Source organism: Berghia stephanieae, chromosome 5, assembly GCF_034508935.2.
Source record: "Berghia stephanieae isolate SIO BIC M18660-M18661 chromosome 5, UCSD_Bste_1.3, whole genome shotgun sequence".
NCBI lineage: Eukaryota > Metazoa > Mollusca > Gastropoda > Nudibranchia > Aeolidiidae > Berghia > Berghia stephanieae.
Window position 1 is genome coordinate 33,042,008 of NC_088364.1, and position 18,923 is coordinate 33,060,930.

General features: G+C 34.3%; 2 protein-coding genes across 3 annotated transcripts in view; one reads left to right on the forward strand and one right to left on the reverse strand.

Annotated features, from left to right (window-relative positions):
- LOC144972780 (uncharacterized) overlaps positions 1-4,340 on the reverse strand; it is a 20,455-nt gene extending 16,115 nt beyond the window's left edge. Inside the window, exons 1-2 of the mRNA XM_078914400.1 lie at positions 4,208-4,340; positions 1,142-1,278 (exon numbers count right to left, since the gene is read on the reverse strand). Coding sequence (XP_078770526.1) covers positions 1,142-1,278; positions 4,208-4,272 — 202 coding nt within the window. The 5' untranslated portion in view covers positions 4,273-4,340. The remainder of the gene's footprint in view (positions 1-1,141; positions 1,279-4,207) is intronic.
- On the forward strand, positions 4,303-14,865 carry LOC144972782 (oxidoreductase-like domain-containing protein 1). 2 transcript variants are annotated; one of them, XM_078914402.1, is made up of 2 exons: positions 4,303-4,591; positions 8,698-14,865. In XM_078914402.1, exon 2 carries the CDS (start codon positions 8,796-8,798, stop codon positions 9,246-9,248), a length of 453 nt encoding a protein of 150 aa, XP_078770528.1. In that variant the 5' UTR covers positions 4,303-4,591; positions 8,698-8,795; the 3' UTR covers positions 9,249-14,865. The 2 variants fall into 2 exon arrangements, with proteins under 2 accessions (XP_078770528.1, XP_078770530.1); XM_078914404.1 differs by having other exon boundaries at positions 8,911-14,865.
- Positions 14,866-18,923: the final 4,058 nt, after the last annotated feature.

The following is an 18,923-nucleotide window of genomic DNA, read 5'->3' on the forward strand; positions in this document are numbered from 1 at the left end:
AAATAAATAAATAAATAAATAAATAAATAAATAAATAAATAAAAGAAACTCAACTAAACATCCTGTTAATTTAAAACATAGGCATGGGTCACAATTAAAATGTAAATTAATATGAGGAACCAAACTCCAAGGATGTCCATTGTATGCTTAGCGGAAATTATTGGATTTAAGTTTGCATTGGATCAAACTTTGTTATACCTAGGTTGCACATAATTTCAATAATGTAGGCCTATTTATTGTTCAAGAGTCTACTTTCCATTGAGAATAGGCAATTATACTTACAATCAATGATTCGCAATTTAACATATATTTAATGTAACTGAACTACCTGTTCTTAAATACTTTAATTTCATGTTGAAAAAGCTTTAAGTTTCAAAACATTAATAAAACAGATTTAATACATGCACACTTCTTGTAAATAATAAAAATTAAATTCTTATTCTTACTCTTATGTACCAATTTCAAATAGATACAATGCAGTTATAATTATAATGGAATGAAGAAGAGAAAAAAGAAGACAAATTTCACCAAATGAAGAGACAATAATATAACTTTATTAAATCTTGCATCATTTTGCAAAGCCTTTTTTAAATTTTGAAAGATGAGAAGAATTATTTAAAAAGCAAAAAGAATCTTGGCAATTGTCCGCTACTTCTCTATCCACAACAATGGAAATATGACCAAAAAAATCCATTTTGATATATTCGATAGCTACACTATGAGTTTGCATGTCATGAATTAGACAAGAAAGCCATCTTAGCAACAATTCAATTTCAAAAGTTGGGGCAGTGCAGCACTGTAATACACATTTCAATAGACTTCAATGCAGTGTGGACATCCCGACAAACTTTGTTGTCCCTTCTTGAGCATGGTTAAATGTTGGTTTGCATGTTCTTGCTTGTTGTCTGTTGGAATTTGGAACTAAACATTTAACAATGCCTTCTATTGATTCTGAAGTCTGAGAGCTTATCATACATACTTTAATTCATATAAAGACCTTAAGCTTAATTAAAAGATTGTTCACTTCTTTATCATGAGAACTAATCTACCAGTTTGCATGAAGAAGTAAAAAACAAAACAAAACAACAACAAAACGTAACAAGTAAAAAGCAAAAAGAGATTGAAGAGAAAAATAAAATACCGTCAGGCTTATTCTTGAATTTGTTTCGGTCCCTTTTTCCAGTTTGCGCTTCTTTTATTGCCATACCCAACTCTTGTAATCTTCTTGGAACTTCCTGCTCCAAGTTTTTGGGTGCACGATTGATTTTGTCATTGTTTCTGTTAAACAAGAAAAAAATTCCAAATCATTTCAAACCTGATTACCAGAAGAAGATAAATTTCTTCTTCTTCAAATACCAAGTCTGTACCAGACATCGGTGATCATGGTACGCCATTCATCTCTCTGATCAGATAACCTCAAAAAACTAATACTAATATAACTCTTCTCTTTCTTTATCACCCAGCTGTTCAACCTATTCAAATATGTTTTTCCTGGTCTACCTTTAACTCTTTTTACCTTCTATCTTTCCTGTGAGAGCAAGATCTTCAATACATTTATATGTCGATTCAGGTAAGCTAAAAGTTGCAATTGTCTTTTTCTTATTGTACGAATTAGTAACCTTTTAGTTTCAGCTTGCTCTAATACTTCTTCATTAATTTTCTTCTCTGTCCATGAGATTCTTAACATCCTTCTAAGAAACCACATCTCTGCTGCCTTCAGTTTCTTTCTAATGTCTTCTGTAATTGTCCAACTTTCACAGCCATATAATAATATTGACCATACATAAGCCTTCCATACACCATGTTTTGCTGTCACTGAGATATTGTGGTTTTTGAAAATTAGACTCATTTTATTAAAACTATCTTTAGCTTATTGCAATTCTTCGTTTTATTTCTGTGCTACATCTGCCATCTGAAGTTAATAGGTATCCATTTAAATATTTTGGATACATAAAGAAGATAAACATCAATCAAGTAAATGGCCAATATCATACTTGATTTTGATAACCCACCGTTGTTTGCAGATGACACTAAAAAACCTGAATAACAACAATTAAAAAATCTGAATTTTTTTATTTCTCATTATACCACACCAGGGCTACCAAAACCACACACTGTTTCAAGTGGATGAATGTCATATTCAGTTCAGCATAGAAATCTTGAACAAGTCGGTACCAGGCCTATATGTTTGAGATTTCCATGTTGAGCAATTTACAAAGATAATGAAGACTAATGTGAGGGAGGTAAACGTGGATAATATCTGAAAGGTCATATTGTAATGATTTACTGAGATGGTGAAAATCGGGATCCCATAAAAAAAATTCTATACTGTATACAACACAAATGAAATATCCACCTGTGGTACCTGTAGGGGCAAGATGGCTGAGAAGATAAATAAGCATTGCATTGCCTTACACTCAAATCTATTCCCTATCAGTATCAGCATCTTGTTTCTTCCTTTTAAGCGAGATAATTGTTAGATGCTTTTGTTGGCTCTGCAGTTGGCAGTTGACGCATGGAGTCTTTTCTTAAGATAGACTGAAAATTTTCCCATGAGTACTGAGACCGAGAAGAGGAATTATAAGGTAGCGTCAATTGCCACAGAATGATGTTGTTAATTATTATACTCTCTCTCTCTCTCTCTCTCTCTCTCTCTCTCTCATTTTGTCTTTGCTCTCTCTCTGTGTTTCCCTGTCACTCTCTCTTTCTCACTCATTTCCTCTTTTTGCCATGGGCCGTGCGAGTTGGTAAATTGTCAACTATTTACTATTAACTGTCACAGAGTGATAATATTGTCACCGAGTGTTGTTTTATTAATAATAGGTACCCTACTCTCTTTTTCTCTATTCTTTCTTTGTCCTTTCTCTATCACTTTCATTTTGTCTTTTAGCCACAGACCTTGCCTTACGGTAAATCGTCAATTATTTACTGCTACTACTAAGTTACTACTACTACTACTACTACTACTACCACTACTACTACTACTAGACCTGTAAATGAGCTCTATAATATTTGATTGAAACTGAAACTCTTCGTAATTCGTCGTAGCGGTAAAATCCAAAGAATCAAAATGAAAGGTAAACAGCAAGCTCACTTGAGCAAAGCAATGGCAGAAAACTAATTTGCACGGGAATTAATTAGGCTACTTACCATTGTTCCTTATAATTAGGTACCCAATCAGTGAAGAAACTTAGAAACGGTCAACCAGTTTGTTTACAACATGAGGTAATCGAGATGTGCTTGTAGCAATCATTTAACTTTCGATTTGAAGGTGTCTACATAACGAACTTCCGGTGTTCGAATTTGTCTTTTTCATACTTTTCCTGTCCTTCAAGTAAATGTGGTCAATTTTGGCTTAGACCAAACAGTGAAATTTATCGCTCGGCGGCTCAGTTAAAATTGGCTACAACAGGTTTTGAAAGCGAAAAAATAATTTCACCAAGGCTGTGTGAAAATACACTGGGGTGTGTTCAGACACGGCAATTCTAAAAAGCGTCGCTTAGCCTTGGCAATATATCCATCGTTAATATTAACGGCCCATGAGCTATGCGTGGCGCTGTGGAACATTCCTAATTAAATTTACAGTCAATCAATCGACTACGATTCATGAATTCTTTCCTTATTCAATTCTTTCTTCCCTTTTAAAAAATATTTGAATATTTGACGAATTGACTGATTTCAGTTAATTGACTGAGAATTTACAGGTCTATACTACTACTACTACTACTAATTAACTGCCATGGGCTGATGTTATTGCCACAGATCTTCTACTTCTACATGAATTGTTGCCTCATCATTATCATATGATGATGTTGTGCAGTATATGTTTTCCTTTAGATTAATCATCAGTTACCTAAAAAATATGAGAATGAATTATAACTACTGTAACAGGATAATGGATAATCATCATGTCATTGTTACCTAAAAAATTGAGAGAGAGAGAGAGAGAGAGAGAGAGAGAGAGAGAGAGAGAGAGAGAGAGAGAGAGAGATTATTTATTGTTATTGAGATTGCGAGAAGAGAAAGCACAATCCGGCTAGGACAAAGACTTCAAACACTTAAGAGTAAGAATAAGAGTAAGAGGGCTTAGACTCTAAGTTAGAGTTAGAGGGGGCATGGGAGAGTGGAAGTGGACGTGAAAGAGAGAAAAAAGGGGAAGAGGGTGTGTGTGTGTGTGAGTGAGAGAGAGAGAGAGAATGTTCCTTACTTGTGCCATCCAAAACTTTTGATTTTGTTCTTCTTTCGTCGTTGTGGCTTTCCAATTTTCCCCATGATATTGTTACTGTTACTGTTACTAACAGTGCGACTTTCGTTATCGTGGATAGTTCTGCAGTTTGCAGCGTGAGAAACAACCGGATGTAAACAAAACTAATCGGGAATCGGGAATCCCCGAAGAAATAGGTAAGAAATGAAAGTGAAAATAGGAAACAAGGTTGGTTGATAAAGTCGAGTTCAATGTCAACAATGATGAAATTGAAATGCAGCGCAGATATCGGACTCTTGTTGATAAAGTATTTTGCAAACGGCCATTCTACACTTTAAGAAGAGTATCACTATCACTCTATCACCATGAAATGAGACAAAATGTCCGGTGAGAATATCCACAGACACAGAGAACAACTCTAGACTCTAGTCAGCCTAGGCCTAGACTTAGACGTCTATCTAATTTTCTGACCTACTACTCACTACGACGACGACTTCCACATTAGAATCAGATATTACTCTATTATGTAATTATGACATGTAATTATGTTAACCTAACGCAACTATGGTAGGCACTTTGATAAAATTTTCAAACTCAAAATATCTTGATTTGACTCAGTCAGGGGGATGGGACTTGAAAAAACATAAAATTTGATACCTTATTTGTTTCTCTACGACCTACGGTTCCAGAGTTATTTATATTTTTCTATTGAAATGTTTTGTCAATTTTACAGAGAGAATCTGTGATCTCACTGCTGCCTCAAAACCAGCATCTCGCGGCGATCGGGAAATTTTGAGTTTTACAGTCAACATGGCCCACTTATTGTTTTCAGTAATTTTGTTTCAATTAAAAAATAATTGGCAAGTGTTAGGTATCATTTTAATGGTCAGAAAATAAGCTTTATTTTCATATAAATCATTTTTATGGATGGAAAGTATGGAAAAAATTAAGGATAAATGAAAAGGGGGAAAAATATGAGGTTTTTGTCCTAAAAAGTGGGGTTGATGGCGGAAAAAAATAAAATAATGAGCGAGTTTATCAATTTTGATGAAATTTGGCAGAGATATTCTTCAATTAATTGTCTATCGATGTATGAAGTATAATTAAAATGTATCCATAATTTAAAAAGTTCTTATAATTCAAAAATTTATAAATTTTTATTACATAAGCTTTCTGAGAAATACAATCAGGAATTAAGAATTAAATACACCGTCAGAAAGCTTGTTTTGTGCCCTTTATAATGATACCAAAGTTAGTCACATAGGTTCACATATAACGCCATGGTGACCAAAACAGTAAAGGGTCAAAAATAAAGTTCCAAAAAACGAGTTTCACCTTACAGTGAGCCTATCGGCGGCCACTGGACTGGAGTTATCAAAGTGCCTAAACTATGGCTTGATTTAACGGGTTGATGTCCCTGACGAGGGGGCGGTCATCTTTTTCTATCTTACTTACTTTGGTGATTGGCCAGATATATTTCGTTGTGTGAGTGTGAAGCAATTTCTTAGTCCGTTCTAGTACATTAAATAGTCCTGAAGAAAATGAGATATGAACAATTAAAATTCATTCATAAACAATAAATCGACGGATTTTTTTCTTAGACTCATCACTCAAAAGTCCTAAAAATTGGGTCACAGCCACTGGGCGATTTTTCAGCTTATTGCTGGAGTGCCAAATGGTGTTTACCAAAGATCTTAGGCAGTGTCTACGTACACGTACACAGTAACCTTGCACCTAGCCCCAGAATCTACGTACACGGTAGCCTTGCACCTAGCCCCAGAATCTACGTACAGGGTTAGCGGGCTGGGCTGCCACATGCGTGACTAAATTCGCCAAAGAGAAAATCTATACTTTGGCATTAGACACCTATTACCCGATGTCTTGGTTTTTAATCCTAGCCTAGTGAGAGAGAAAAAACAAAACATTCATACATGTATCTGCAAACAGCAGAACATTTTCATTTTACAATGAGATGGGAAGGGGAAGGGATAACACTATGACAAGAGAGAGAGAGAGAGAGATGGGCGGGGGGGGGGGGGGGGGGGGGGGGGGATAGTAAGGGGGAATGGGAAAAGATGTTAGAAACAATGGGTTGCCTGATGACGTAGATCAAAGGATTGTTACAGCGGTGTTCACGGAGCGTACTTCGTGAAATTTTAACCTTTTACAGTGACACTGATTTTTTTCTCCAGATTGCTTATGCAGAATAAATCGTTTCCATTAAGAGAGCAGTAGTAAGAGTATATTTCGACTCGGGCTTCAATTAAACTATAAATCGCAAGGCTTGTCTTTTAATGATAACATTAAGACTAAGATCTGGAGTTTGGGGAGTGTAAGATGGAATTTCGCCATTAATGGTTAAAATGTTTTGATTTTTAAAAAAAATAACACACACATATACACACACACACACACGCACGAGCGCTCACGGTCACGACAGGACCATCTATTGCTTGTGTTGCAACCATGGCCGACTAGAGTAAAGGCCTTGTCGCACGCGTCTTGAGCCGAGTTGGTTAAGGCCTTTGATGATTTACTAATAAATAGCCTATATCAAATTCAAATTATAAACCACGATGAGATGACTAGTTAAGCTTTGTTTAGAAATATCCGTACACAAAACTTTATTTGAGATGGACTCAAAATACAACAATGGGAGAGAGAAGACAGAGAGAGAGAGAGAGAGAGAGAGAGAGAGAGAGAGAGAGAGAGAGAGAGAGAGAGAGACTTTTGGGGGATTTTGTTTGTTTCTTTTTTACAGTAGTGGGCAGTTTGATAGTCAACACTGAATCTTGATGAGTAATAACGAACATAATTTTGTGAAAAAGAAGCACGTCATAGTTACGTCATGGTTGCAACGGTAAACCAGTTTACGTGTACGTAGATCCTGAGGCTAGATGCCCCGTTACCGTGTACGTAGGCACTCCCAAAAAAAAAAAAAGCCACACACACACACCCTAGAAAGAGGAGCTACGACACACATACACACAGAGTTTCGCATCCGCTACGAACTAATTTTGCGCACCAATTTTTACTGCACTTATGCACCAAATTGCATACCTATCTAGGGACACTTTTTTCCGTATCTTTTTCTCAATAAACTTTTTAAAACACGTTTGTTTTTTTTTGTTTTTTTGCGACGGCACCTTGAAAACAGACGTAAGCCTCCACGATTTCGCAAGGAATGAATCATGAAAAAATTTACGATATAATTTCAAACACAACTTTTGAAATTCATCAAGTCTAGTACTAGTTCCGAAGGTTTTTTGATAGAAAACAAATGCATCTTCAAATCTAAACTGCTTTTAACAGTAAGAGTTAAGTTTTTAAAAAATTTTCTGTCCAAACGAATGATTGGTAAGGATAAAGAAGCTAAGTATTGGTAACCCCGGCGCAGCTCTCTACATAAATGGATACTGTAAATCATTATCCTTGACTACAATACGAGTCACTCAAGACGATACTTCTTTTCAAAACTCGTGCTGACTTCCTGACCCCTTACCTTACCGGTGCCCACTTCCACTTCCACTTACCTTGTACGTAGATTCTGGGGCTAGGTGCCCGGTTACCTTGTACGTAGATTAGATTCTGGGGCTAGGTGCAAGGCTACCGTGTACGTAGACACTCCGACGAACTTATTATCAAACCTGCAAAAAAGTAGGCTACGGTCAGTTATAACACCCAACCTGACCCAAGCACAATCAACCCAATCAAGCATAGAAAGAAAATTACAGTCAAATTAGTAGAAGTTGGCCTCCCATGGGACCCCCAAAAAAGGGTCGACTTAGACAGTTGGCCGCCTTGTACAAGTCAGATATTTTCTCTCTCTCTCTCTCTCTCTCTCTCTCTCTCTCTCTCTCTCTCTCTCTCTCTCTCTCTCTCTCTCTCTCTCTCTCTCTCTCTCTCTCTCTCTCTTTTTTTTTTTTTTTCTTCTCAAAGTTTTAATTAATTTATTGAATCACACCATAGATGCAGGTAATCCTTCAGAACCATAAAACCCATGCGAGTATTCCAGTTTGTATAGCATTAATCGGACAATAGCAATTGCTTGCTACCCTTAAAAATAGAATGTTAAACAGCTTTCCATCACATCTAACAGACCTAGTTACTCAAATGTACACAGGAAGGGGGGGGGGGGGGTGAAGTGCTCTAGCAACGAGCTATTGGGACCCTATTTATGGCATGTCTAATTCAGCACATACTTATCCTTTATTTATGTCTTTATTGATTGAGAGAGAGAGAGAGAGAGAGAGAGAGAGAGAGAGAGAGAGAGAGAGAGAGAGAGAGAGAGAGAGAGAGAGAGAGAGAGAGAGAGAGAGAGAGAGAGAGAGAGAGAGAGAGAGCAGGAATTTTGTGCATAATATCTTAGGATCATAGGTTGTGCAAGTCTTTTTAAACAAAATTTACAGCTCATTAAAGAGCAATCAAGTGCATGCCTTGCTTCATCACGCAAAATCATTTTATTATTATTTTGATATATTTTTCCTCAACAGGATCTGCCTGTCTATGGAAGCTTAACCCTTGGAATATGTTGACATTGACACATCCTAGATTGTATTTGTCTCATATTTAACCATTTGAATACGACTTAATGTTTTCATCCAAACTAATGATGGTTGCATCATCACGACAACCAAAATACATTAGTTGCATCATGAATAACAAGCTTGGTCATTGTATTTCAAACAAATTTTCTTATGCTTCAGATAGTGATGAAAAGTCATCTAAAAATTCAAGAACCTCAAAGAAAAATGATATATTGTCATCAGAAGACCAGCACATTCAGGCTGATTTATCTGTTATCACCAATGACAAAAACACAAACGTCCCTTCATTAAAGACTGTTTCTGTGGTGCCTGGAAAAGGGCCACCCCCCGAGCCTCCTGTCACTTGCTGTATGAGTGGATGTGCAAATTGTGTATGGATTGCTTATGCTGAAGAATTAAAAGCCTATTACGGGGAAGGAGGTGAAATGAAAGCAGTAGATCACATAGAGGATCCTTCACTTAAAGCGTTTATCAAATTGGAACTTGGACTCAAATGATGTATCAACAATGTGATAATATAATGAAAAGGAATTCGATGCTATCATGCTTTCAAAAACATAATTTTTACAGCTGTTTAACATGTGTAGGATGCAAGCCATAAAGTATTTGAATTTCTATTCAATTTGGGCTACATGGGGCCCCACTTTCCACTTTCCCATCCCTCACCACCACCTTAGGCTGTAAACTGATTGCATTCATTATTTGTTTTGGTCTGTGTTGTCCTCTGTTTGACCTTTCCTGTCAGTCAGTCTTTTGTTTTATCATGGCAGATGGGTGAACCCCTCTTTTTTTTAGTTGTCGGACTGAAATGTACGTTTTATCTCGGAATTAAAATATCTCTCAGATGTCTACCAGCAAAGTGAAACAACACATTTTATTTCTTTATTGTTGTTTTTATAACACTTTTTGGATGATTAGTTCTCACTAAAATGTGACCTGTCACCGCTAAATATTATTATATTCCATATATCTCAATGGTTTAGATGCTAAAAATTGATTTTATAGTTAAACTACGAGACATAGGTCAAGTTTTTATGCTTTGTTTAGGAGAAAAACTATCATTTCTGAAACTGTCAAGCTCTAAATTTGACTTTTCTTGCCATTTGTGACCGTTTGTATCAAAATGGTATTATTTCTGCATGAATCGGGCCCCTAAAAACTAAATTGAAAATTGAATGATAAGAAATACAAAATTTGAAGGTGTTTTTTAGATGGAAGAAATTGTGTTTATTCTTCACTGTAACAATTAGAAATAGCCCAAAGTGTCATTTTGTCGCTATAGATTCAATTTCCAGTGCCTATTTTATCTCAACATAACACTACTGTGATACTGTGGGTCACAATTCATTTACTTCAAAATTACATCTTAGCATTTGGTTCATCCTGAAATAATAACGTTTTAAGATAAACTTTTTAGGTTACACATAAGTTTGTGTGTTTGTTTTGTGTGTTTCATATGTTTGTTGTGAGTAAATTACAGAAATATATAGCGTCTATGAAACACCAGTTATTCATGAACTGAAAGTGAGCAGAGACAAAAATGAATATGCAGTTTACATCTTTTTGGCTGCACTATAATTTGTTTTTTTCTGGAATAACGTCCATAAATGTATTCCTCATTTTTCCTTCCCTATTTCATAATTCCCCCCCCCCCCTCCCCCATCATAATAAAAAAAACAACAGAACACAGTTATGCAACTGAGTTGAAAGAAGCCTGGATCACAAGTTATTATTGCTATCTTGATGAAAAGAATAAGATATGAACCCTGGATTGCAAGCCTTTCATTGCTCTCTTGGTGAAAACGGTATTTTCGGGTCAAGGTAAAATCAAACCCTGCCTTCAATTTAACCTTATAGACCTGCAACAGCTTTGTTAATTTATTGTCCTATATTTTATGTTATTTACTTATTTTTATCATAAGATCGTGAGATTTACTGGTAGCACTGCTGTGATTTTGATCCATATACTCTTGTTTTGTTTTGTTGTTGTATTTTTGTAACAGTGAAATGTTAAAATATATTCTTCAAATTGTTTTGTTACCAACACTTCCAGAATTTCAAGCAATTGCAGCTTTGCCATTTCTGATTATTGGCTCGTATTTGGTAGGGCTAATAGTAGAGTATTTTTTCCATCTCCTCCTCCATGTGTTTAACGGCTCTATAAAAAATAAGAACGACTTAAAGTGTGTGGCGATCGGTAAAGATGATGTTGAGATAGTTGACTATTTTAAATATTTAGGAATAACCATTGATAGTTCCCTCAATTTCTCTCAACATTTAATATAATATCTAAGAAAGTTGCCAAAAGATTATACATCCTAAGGAAATTGAGAACATTTCAAGTAAGGAAGAAAACTATGTTAAGAGTTTATGACTCATTGATTAAAAGTGTAATTGCGGTTGGCTGCACCATATGGTTTGGAGGATGCCGACTTAAAGATAAATCAAAAATTTCAAAATCTATCAAAGAGGCATCAAAAATAATAAACCATCCTCTTGATGGAGTAGAAAGAATTCATGGAAAAGCAATAGAAAGGAAAGCATTCTCAATTACCAACAATAAAAAACATATTTTATACCATGAATTTAGTCTTTTACCATCTGGGAGAAGGTTTTATCAGATTAAATGTAGAACTAACAATATAAATCAACGTTCTTCCATCAGCAATAAAAATTTTGAATATTCCATATGGTACAGAAAAACCAAGGATTGATTCGTTGACTGATTAACTGATTAATTTATTTAATGTAAGATTAACTGACCAATTGATAGATTTTTTGGTGTCGAATTGCCACAATCGTAACAAATTGAAAACGAAATGAATATGTTTATGTTGTGTATATCGCACGTGTGAAAGGAAGAGAGAGAGGAGAGAGAGGAGAGAGAGAGAGGAGAGAGAGAGAGAGAGAGAGAGAGAGAGAGAGAGGAGAGAGAGAGAGAATGAGAGAGAGAAGAAGAGAGGAATAGAGGAGTGAAATATCTGTTCAATGTTACAGTTATCGTTTAACATTATAACAAGTGTAACTAAATGACAAATTGCCATATTTATGGACAATAAAGATCTATTATTATTATTATTATTATTATTATTATTATACTTGCTTACACAACTATTGTACCTTCTTTAAATGTTTTGTTTTATTCTGTTGATTTATATCGTATATTGTTGGAAATAGCAAATCAAGGGGAGTCTATTGGTGTTTAGCATTTAGCACTTTGGCTTACAATAATGCATTTAAAATTAAGCATTAATAAAACATGATCGCTACTCGAAATGAAGATTACAAAAATTAGTGCTTACTTGCATTCTTTCTTCTTTAGTATCATGTATGGTCACCATTCATCTCGATCATGTAAACACACATTGACTCATGGATTTCACAATATGTTGAATTTCCACTTAGAAATAGCTTTCCCATCTTTGATCAAATGCTGCTATAAAATCAGTAAGGTTTTCAATGCTATCATGCCTATCAATACAACTCTCTTCATATCCTTGGTTTGCTCGATGCAGTTTGTTTGGACTTCAACAAAGCAAGCCAGGAGGACACTTTGAAGTTTGGATAGTTTTAGAAGGTCTTTGCAATAATCTAGGAATGTGGACAGACATTGTCCTGGTGGAAGATGCCCAGGTGGGTGTTATTGAAAACGCTGGGCAACATTTCAATTTCATCTAGAATGTGGACAATGCTCTTGGCATTTGCTAATCGTTTTGTGTGTTATTTTTAGAGCTTCATGCAAATTCATTAAATTTCATATCAAATTAAACATGTAAAAATGAGCTATTCAACTGTGATATCGGTGTTGTCTTCGCATGCTATGTAATCAACCAATGCTGGCTTAAAAAGGGTTGTGTTAATTGTGTGTCTGCAAGTGTGTGTCATTTTATCTGTGTTAGGGTATGAGAAGGTTTGTTTTTAACCGGGCTCTGGCTGATATCCTTTCTGTAAGGAAAGCAATCGGATATGTGTGTTTTCAGACTGTTCTAAGTGAGAGATGTTGGTTTATTTTATCATATATTTCTCATAGTCGTAGTGTGATTGTGTGGGAGTGTTATTTACCATCATCTGTGTGGCCTTGGTTGGACACATAAGATATTGAGGCAGGTCTACATATCGGCTCTTTCTTTTATTTAGTTTTCATTCTCTTTTTCTCAATGAGGTCTAAATTTGTCTGAATTCTCAGCGTCTTCCCTATAAGCACTAAATGTGCTAAAAGTTTCAAAAATTTAGAACAGGGTAATCAGAATGGTGCCCAATTTGACTATCTTGACAAACCTAGTGTTCAATCCATACTGAGATCATTGCACTGGTTCCCTTTCATAATCCTCAGACCGCATTCAAGGAATGGTCACCCCATATACCCCAACTCTGCAGCTTAGATTTAGATCAAGTTCTATTTTAGCGATATAATGTCTTTTCATAAAGCTGGACCAGTCACTTGCACTTTCTTCATGAAAACCCAATTTATCCTAAAATTTCCATCTTTAACTGTTTTGGCTTTTTAAATTTGTATATATATATATTTTATTTGACACCTCTGGTTTACACCCAATTTGATTTGGCGGATTTTGTTTGAAGGAGTAGTGAATGTGATCTATGTTGTTTTGAATATGATATTGATATCTAATAGACCAACTGTGTTTATTAAGAGTTGTTGTTTATTAAGAGAGATTAATTATTATTATTATTATTATTATTATTATTATTATTATTATTATTATTATTATTTTATTATTATTATTTATTATTATTATTATTATTTTATTATATATATAAATTTTTATTATTATTTTTATATTTTTTATTTTTTATTTTTTATTATTATTATTATTATTATTATTATTATATTATTATTATTATTATTATTATTATTATTACTATTAATATTATTATTTAAGCTTCAAAAGCAAAATTTAAACTGCTGTAATCAAACCAGATTTATTTCTAATAAAAGAGAATTTCTTTTTAAATTCCAAATTAAAGAAAAAAGTGTGTCTGAAACAGTGCCAGGCAAAGCAGAGGGAAAATAGAATAATTAAAAAAAAAAACATCCCTAAAAATCAGCTTGCCTCGACTATTAGTAAATTCCATTTCGCAAATTCGTTCAGGTTTAGATAATGAAATTTCTTGACCATGAAAATCAATTATTAATATAATGCCACAATTGCTTTTCTTTTTCTTTTTTTTTTTTGGCAGACCAAAGGGCTTTCTTATATTTACATATTTATTATTTTGTTTTTGTTTTTATGTTTTTTTTTTGGTCTGTTTGTTTTTTTCCCTGTTTTCTTCAAATGCAAAGTAGAAAAGTATTGAAATTGATTGCTGCACAGGCTAATTGCACAGATATGTGTAATAATAATTTGCAATTTAATTTATTACCTATTGTGAGTATTTTTAGAAATCTGACCTTTGTTTTAAAATATACAGTATGATAGGCTGGACAAAAGCTTCCCATTTGAATAATTCATTCGATAAGTAATTCTGATTTTGTTGAAAATAGTTTGCTCAATATGTAAGTATTTGTAATGAGTCAAAGGTAAAGAAATAGAAGAAGAAAAAATGTGTTGACATAATATGTATTGACATAAAATGTATTGATGGGAATACATTTATGAGATATAACAATATATAAGTTTATCCTAACCACAATGATAATAATTTCCATCAAATCGTTAAATTTGAGAACAAATCATTGTATAAAAGATAAGAAATTAAAACCGATGAGGTATAAAATTCTTGAACTTCTGCTTTTGAAATTTCGAATACGTTCCGTTTACACGCTCCCAAGTGTATGCAGCACAGCAGCATTGGGAGCTTGTTCGAAATTTCCAACACAGGTATTCAAGAATCTTATATTATTTGCATTGTGGAAGCTTTTCATTTTAAGATACAAGGGACTGAAATCAGTGGTAATATTGATTTCTGTGCTCATGTTTTGATAAAATCTCTTTTTTCTTCTTTTTCTTTCAATTTCCAGTCTACTGTTTGTACCACTTTCTTCAGAATTGTGTTATTAATGGTACACCAGTAGCAAATGGTTTTTAATTATGTATTTTATGATTATATTCACATTATCACTAAACATCCAAATAAACTTCTTCGAAGATGTCATATTTGTGTTGGTTAATGGTTAACTTGAGATGTTTGGCTAAAAGAAGCAGTAAAATAATACAGACATTGCAAAATGAATATAGTTATTGCTATCGCAGGACTGAAGTCACATATCAATTTGAAGAGTTATTTTGTCAGAGTAACCTCTTTTCAAAATGATGAGATACTAATGGCAGATATGAAGCTACAAGGCAGCGTCCGTTGATATTATATGGTTGCCATTAATCAGGCCTTTAGTGTTAAAGATGGGGGCATTTCTAGCCTGTCCTTGGATTCTGGGTGGGATCTTTTGACCTCCGATTGAGAGCAGGAAGTCACTTACTATGTCTTCTACCCCCCTTTATCTGTTTTCTTTGCTTTCTGTCTTTGTCTTGGAATGGGATTACTGTCCTGGATATTGGCTGGGAGGGAAACAAATACAGTGTTAGTTTTGGGAGGTGATTTTTTTTTTCTTGTAAATCATCTCTCTGTTATATACTGGTCGTTATACTTTTGTTTTGAATATCATTTCACGAAGCCCTGCCTTCATTCAAGACTTGATTGTGCCCTACAACCCCACTCGAAATCTCAGACCCTCAAAATTGTATCACCTTCGAATTCCAAAAACTAATCTTAAACGTTTTGGCGACAGATCATTCAGTGAAGTAGGTCCCATCACTTGAAATTCACTTCCACTGTCAGTCAGACTTGAAAGCAGCGTTGATAAATTCAAAAATCAACTGAAAACCTATCTCTTAGGGAAGTATGCCAGGAATTATTGCAAAGTGCATACGTGTGTGTATGTATGTATGTGAGTGTGTGTGCACCCGTGTATACAATTAGTTAATTATGTGTGTGTATATGCATGTATGTATATTTAGTGATTTAGTGTGTACGTGTATACGATGTGTTTGTGTATGGATGATTGTGTGTATTGTATATATATATAATTATATAATATATATATATATATACATATATATACATGTGTGTTTGTGAGTAATATATTTATGTGCAGTGTGTATATGGATGTGTGTGTGTAATTGGATGCGTGTGAGCTTTTATTCGTATGTCCGAATCTGCAGTGTGTAATGTTTTTTACTGATGGTCAATGTGAAGCGCTTCGAAGCTTCGACATAAGCGCTATATAAAAGTACATTTATTATTATGATGATTATTATTATTATTATTATTATTATTATTATTATTATTATTATTATTATTATTATTATACTTATTATTATTATTATAATATCTTGTAAACATTTGAGTGTGTTCCTCTTAGTGGGATCCTGTGCTGGTGTCTGGATGAAACTTTTAGGTGATCTCAAACTAAGTACATTGATGGTATGCTCATAGAATCTTACATCTGTTCTCTGTTTGAACCAATTCCCCTGTTTCTTACATTTTCTTGGATGCTTTATTTGTAAATCTAACATTTTTTGACTATCCAATTTTCTTCCCTTTTGCTGGCTCTGACATGACCTAAATGTTTTGCAAGAGTGTAAAACCCTTAAAAACAAACAAACTGTCCTTCAATTCGAAGAAGTTACTCTTGGTAGTCTGCTTCTTAGACCTGTAAATTCTCAGTCAATTAACTGAAATCAGTCAATTTGTCAAATTCAAATATTTAAAAAAAGGAAAGAAAGAAAGAAAGAAATTTTTTAAAAAAGAATTCACAAATCGTAGTCGAATGACCGTAAAGTACTTAGGAGTGTTCCACAGCACTACGCTTAGCTCATGGGGACCGTTTATATTAACGATGTATATATTGCCAAGACTAAGCGACGCTTTTTATAAAAGGCGTGTCTGAACACATCCTGGGTATTTTCACACATCCTTCGTTAAATTATTTTTTCACTTTCCAAACCTGTCGTGATCCCAACTGTAGCCAATTTTAAATGAGCCACCGAGCGATAAATTTCACTGTTTCATCTAAGCCAAAATTGACCACATTTACCTGGCGAGTCTCAAAAGTATGATAAATTAAATTGCGAATGTTATGTAGACACCTTCAAATCGAAAGTTAGGATAGATTGCTACAAGCACATTTCGATTGCCTCACGTTGTAAACAAACTGGTTGACCGTTTCTTCACTGATTGGGTACCTGATTATAAGGAACAATGGTAAGTAGCCTAATTAATTCCCGTGCAAATCAGGACGTTTTCTGCCATTGTTTTGCTCAAGCCCAAGTGAGCTTGCTGTTTTGTGGCGATTTACCTTCATTTCGATTCTTTGAATTTTTCCGCTACCTACGCCTGCCGAAGTTTCTTCTTGATAATTCACTTCTACTTAATAATTCAGTGTATTGGCCAGAAGTCATATTTATTTAAGTTTTTTTTTTTCTGTCATTTACTGATTGAAAATCAAGTTTGCTCATTGCTACATTATTCTAATGTTCTCACAATGGCTTAGCTGTTCGTGGATCGCAATTCAGACTTGTCGAGCATCGATAAAGATATGAGGAATAAATTCAATAGGTCATGGCTAGAAGTTAAAGATGATAATGGTGATTATTTTTCTGACTATGTCAAAAAAATTCCAGAGGCAGGAATATGATTTTGATGAAGTCATCTTTACCTATATGGATGACATGCTTATTTAGCATTCCTTCTACATCAAATTATGGCAGTCATACTTCCAGTAAGAAATAACACCCACTATTTTAATGTATTGTATTTATCACTCTCCTCTCCAATGATGCCCTTATTTTTAAAAATATAATTGAATCTTCAGTTTGTCGAAGAGTTTCAGTCAATTTTTATAGAGCTCATTTACAGGTCTAGCTTCTATATGCACAAATCATCTTGTAAAATCTTCAACTTGTTCATCGTAGACAAACGAGGCATGACCTTCAGATGTTGTTCGGCATAGTTTCACTGTCACAGTCTTGTTTGCTGCCATTGCCACTTTTCTTAATACAAGTTCTGTCTTTGTTTCTTCATTTTCAATTTCGGAATCAGGATTTCTTGGAACATCATCAAGGATTACATTGATGGAGATATAATTGCTGATCTCGCTCTTTTGACACAGTTTTTGTCAAAATTGGAAGGATGTTACGAAGCCCTTAAACAGGTTTCCTAGATCTTAACATTTGTAACATGCATTTATTGGGAGACAGGGTCATTTTCCTCTGGATAGATATCATTAGCCAATATTTTTTTTTGTTCGAATCTGATCTATTTCATAATTTCTGTTTATTGGTACGGTATTTATTTCTACAGCTCTGTAGTTGTGTCAAAGGAGTGTGCCCACTCTCTAGATGTTCAAACTATTATTAGTATCATTACATTATTTTCATCATTAATATCATTATCATCATCATCATCATCATCATCATCATCATCGCTATTATTATTATAATTTATCTCATTTTTAACCAGACCTATGTGACTTGCTGTTAGCTCCGTGCTTGTAAAAACTGATACTGTATATGCCCTTTATTTGTTCCTTTACCTTCCTTTACCAAAACTCTTAAATTACCCAAAGGTGACAAGTTAAACTCCATTTCTTGACCTCACATGGGAGTCACTTGATGTTTTCTTCTATCCTTTATATCTAATTTATTTCTCAGGTTGATTTCTTGGAATGAGATTACTTGATTTTGTCCTGGCTCTGGCGTGGTCGTTTTCTGACAAATAGTATTATTAGTTTTGGGAGATGATATTTTTTTTTCCTTGCAGTCATCTCCCTGTTTTGTACTGTTATAGTTTTTGTTTTGAATATTATATTTTGTAAACATTTGAGTGGTTTCCTGTTTGTGGGGTCCTGTGCGTGTGTCTGGATGGGACTTCTAGGTGAGCTAAAAGTTTTAACAGTTGATAGTTTGCTCTTTGAATCTAATTCTGCTCCCAATTTGATCCAATCTCCTTTATAGTTAATCTAGAACTCTTTTCTTCTCCCATTTTCTTCCTTTTTACTGGCACTGAAATGACCTAAAAATGTCACAAGCTTCGTACAATGATAATAGTCTTCCTTAAATCCATGGAACTCCTGGATTTTGGAATTTTCTGAGATTCTTTTTCTCTTCTTGTTCTTACGATCTTGTTCTTGTCCTTCATTTTCTTCTTCTTCTTGT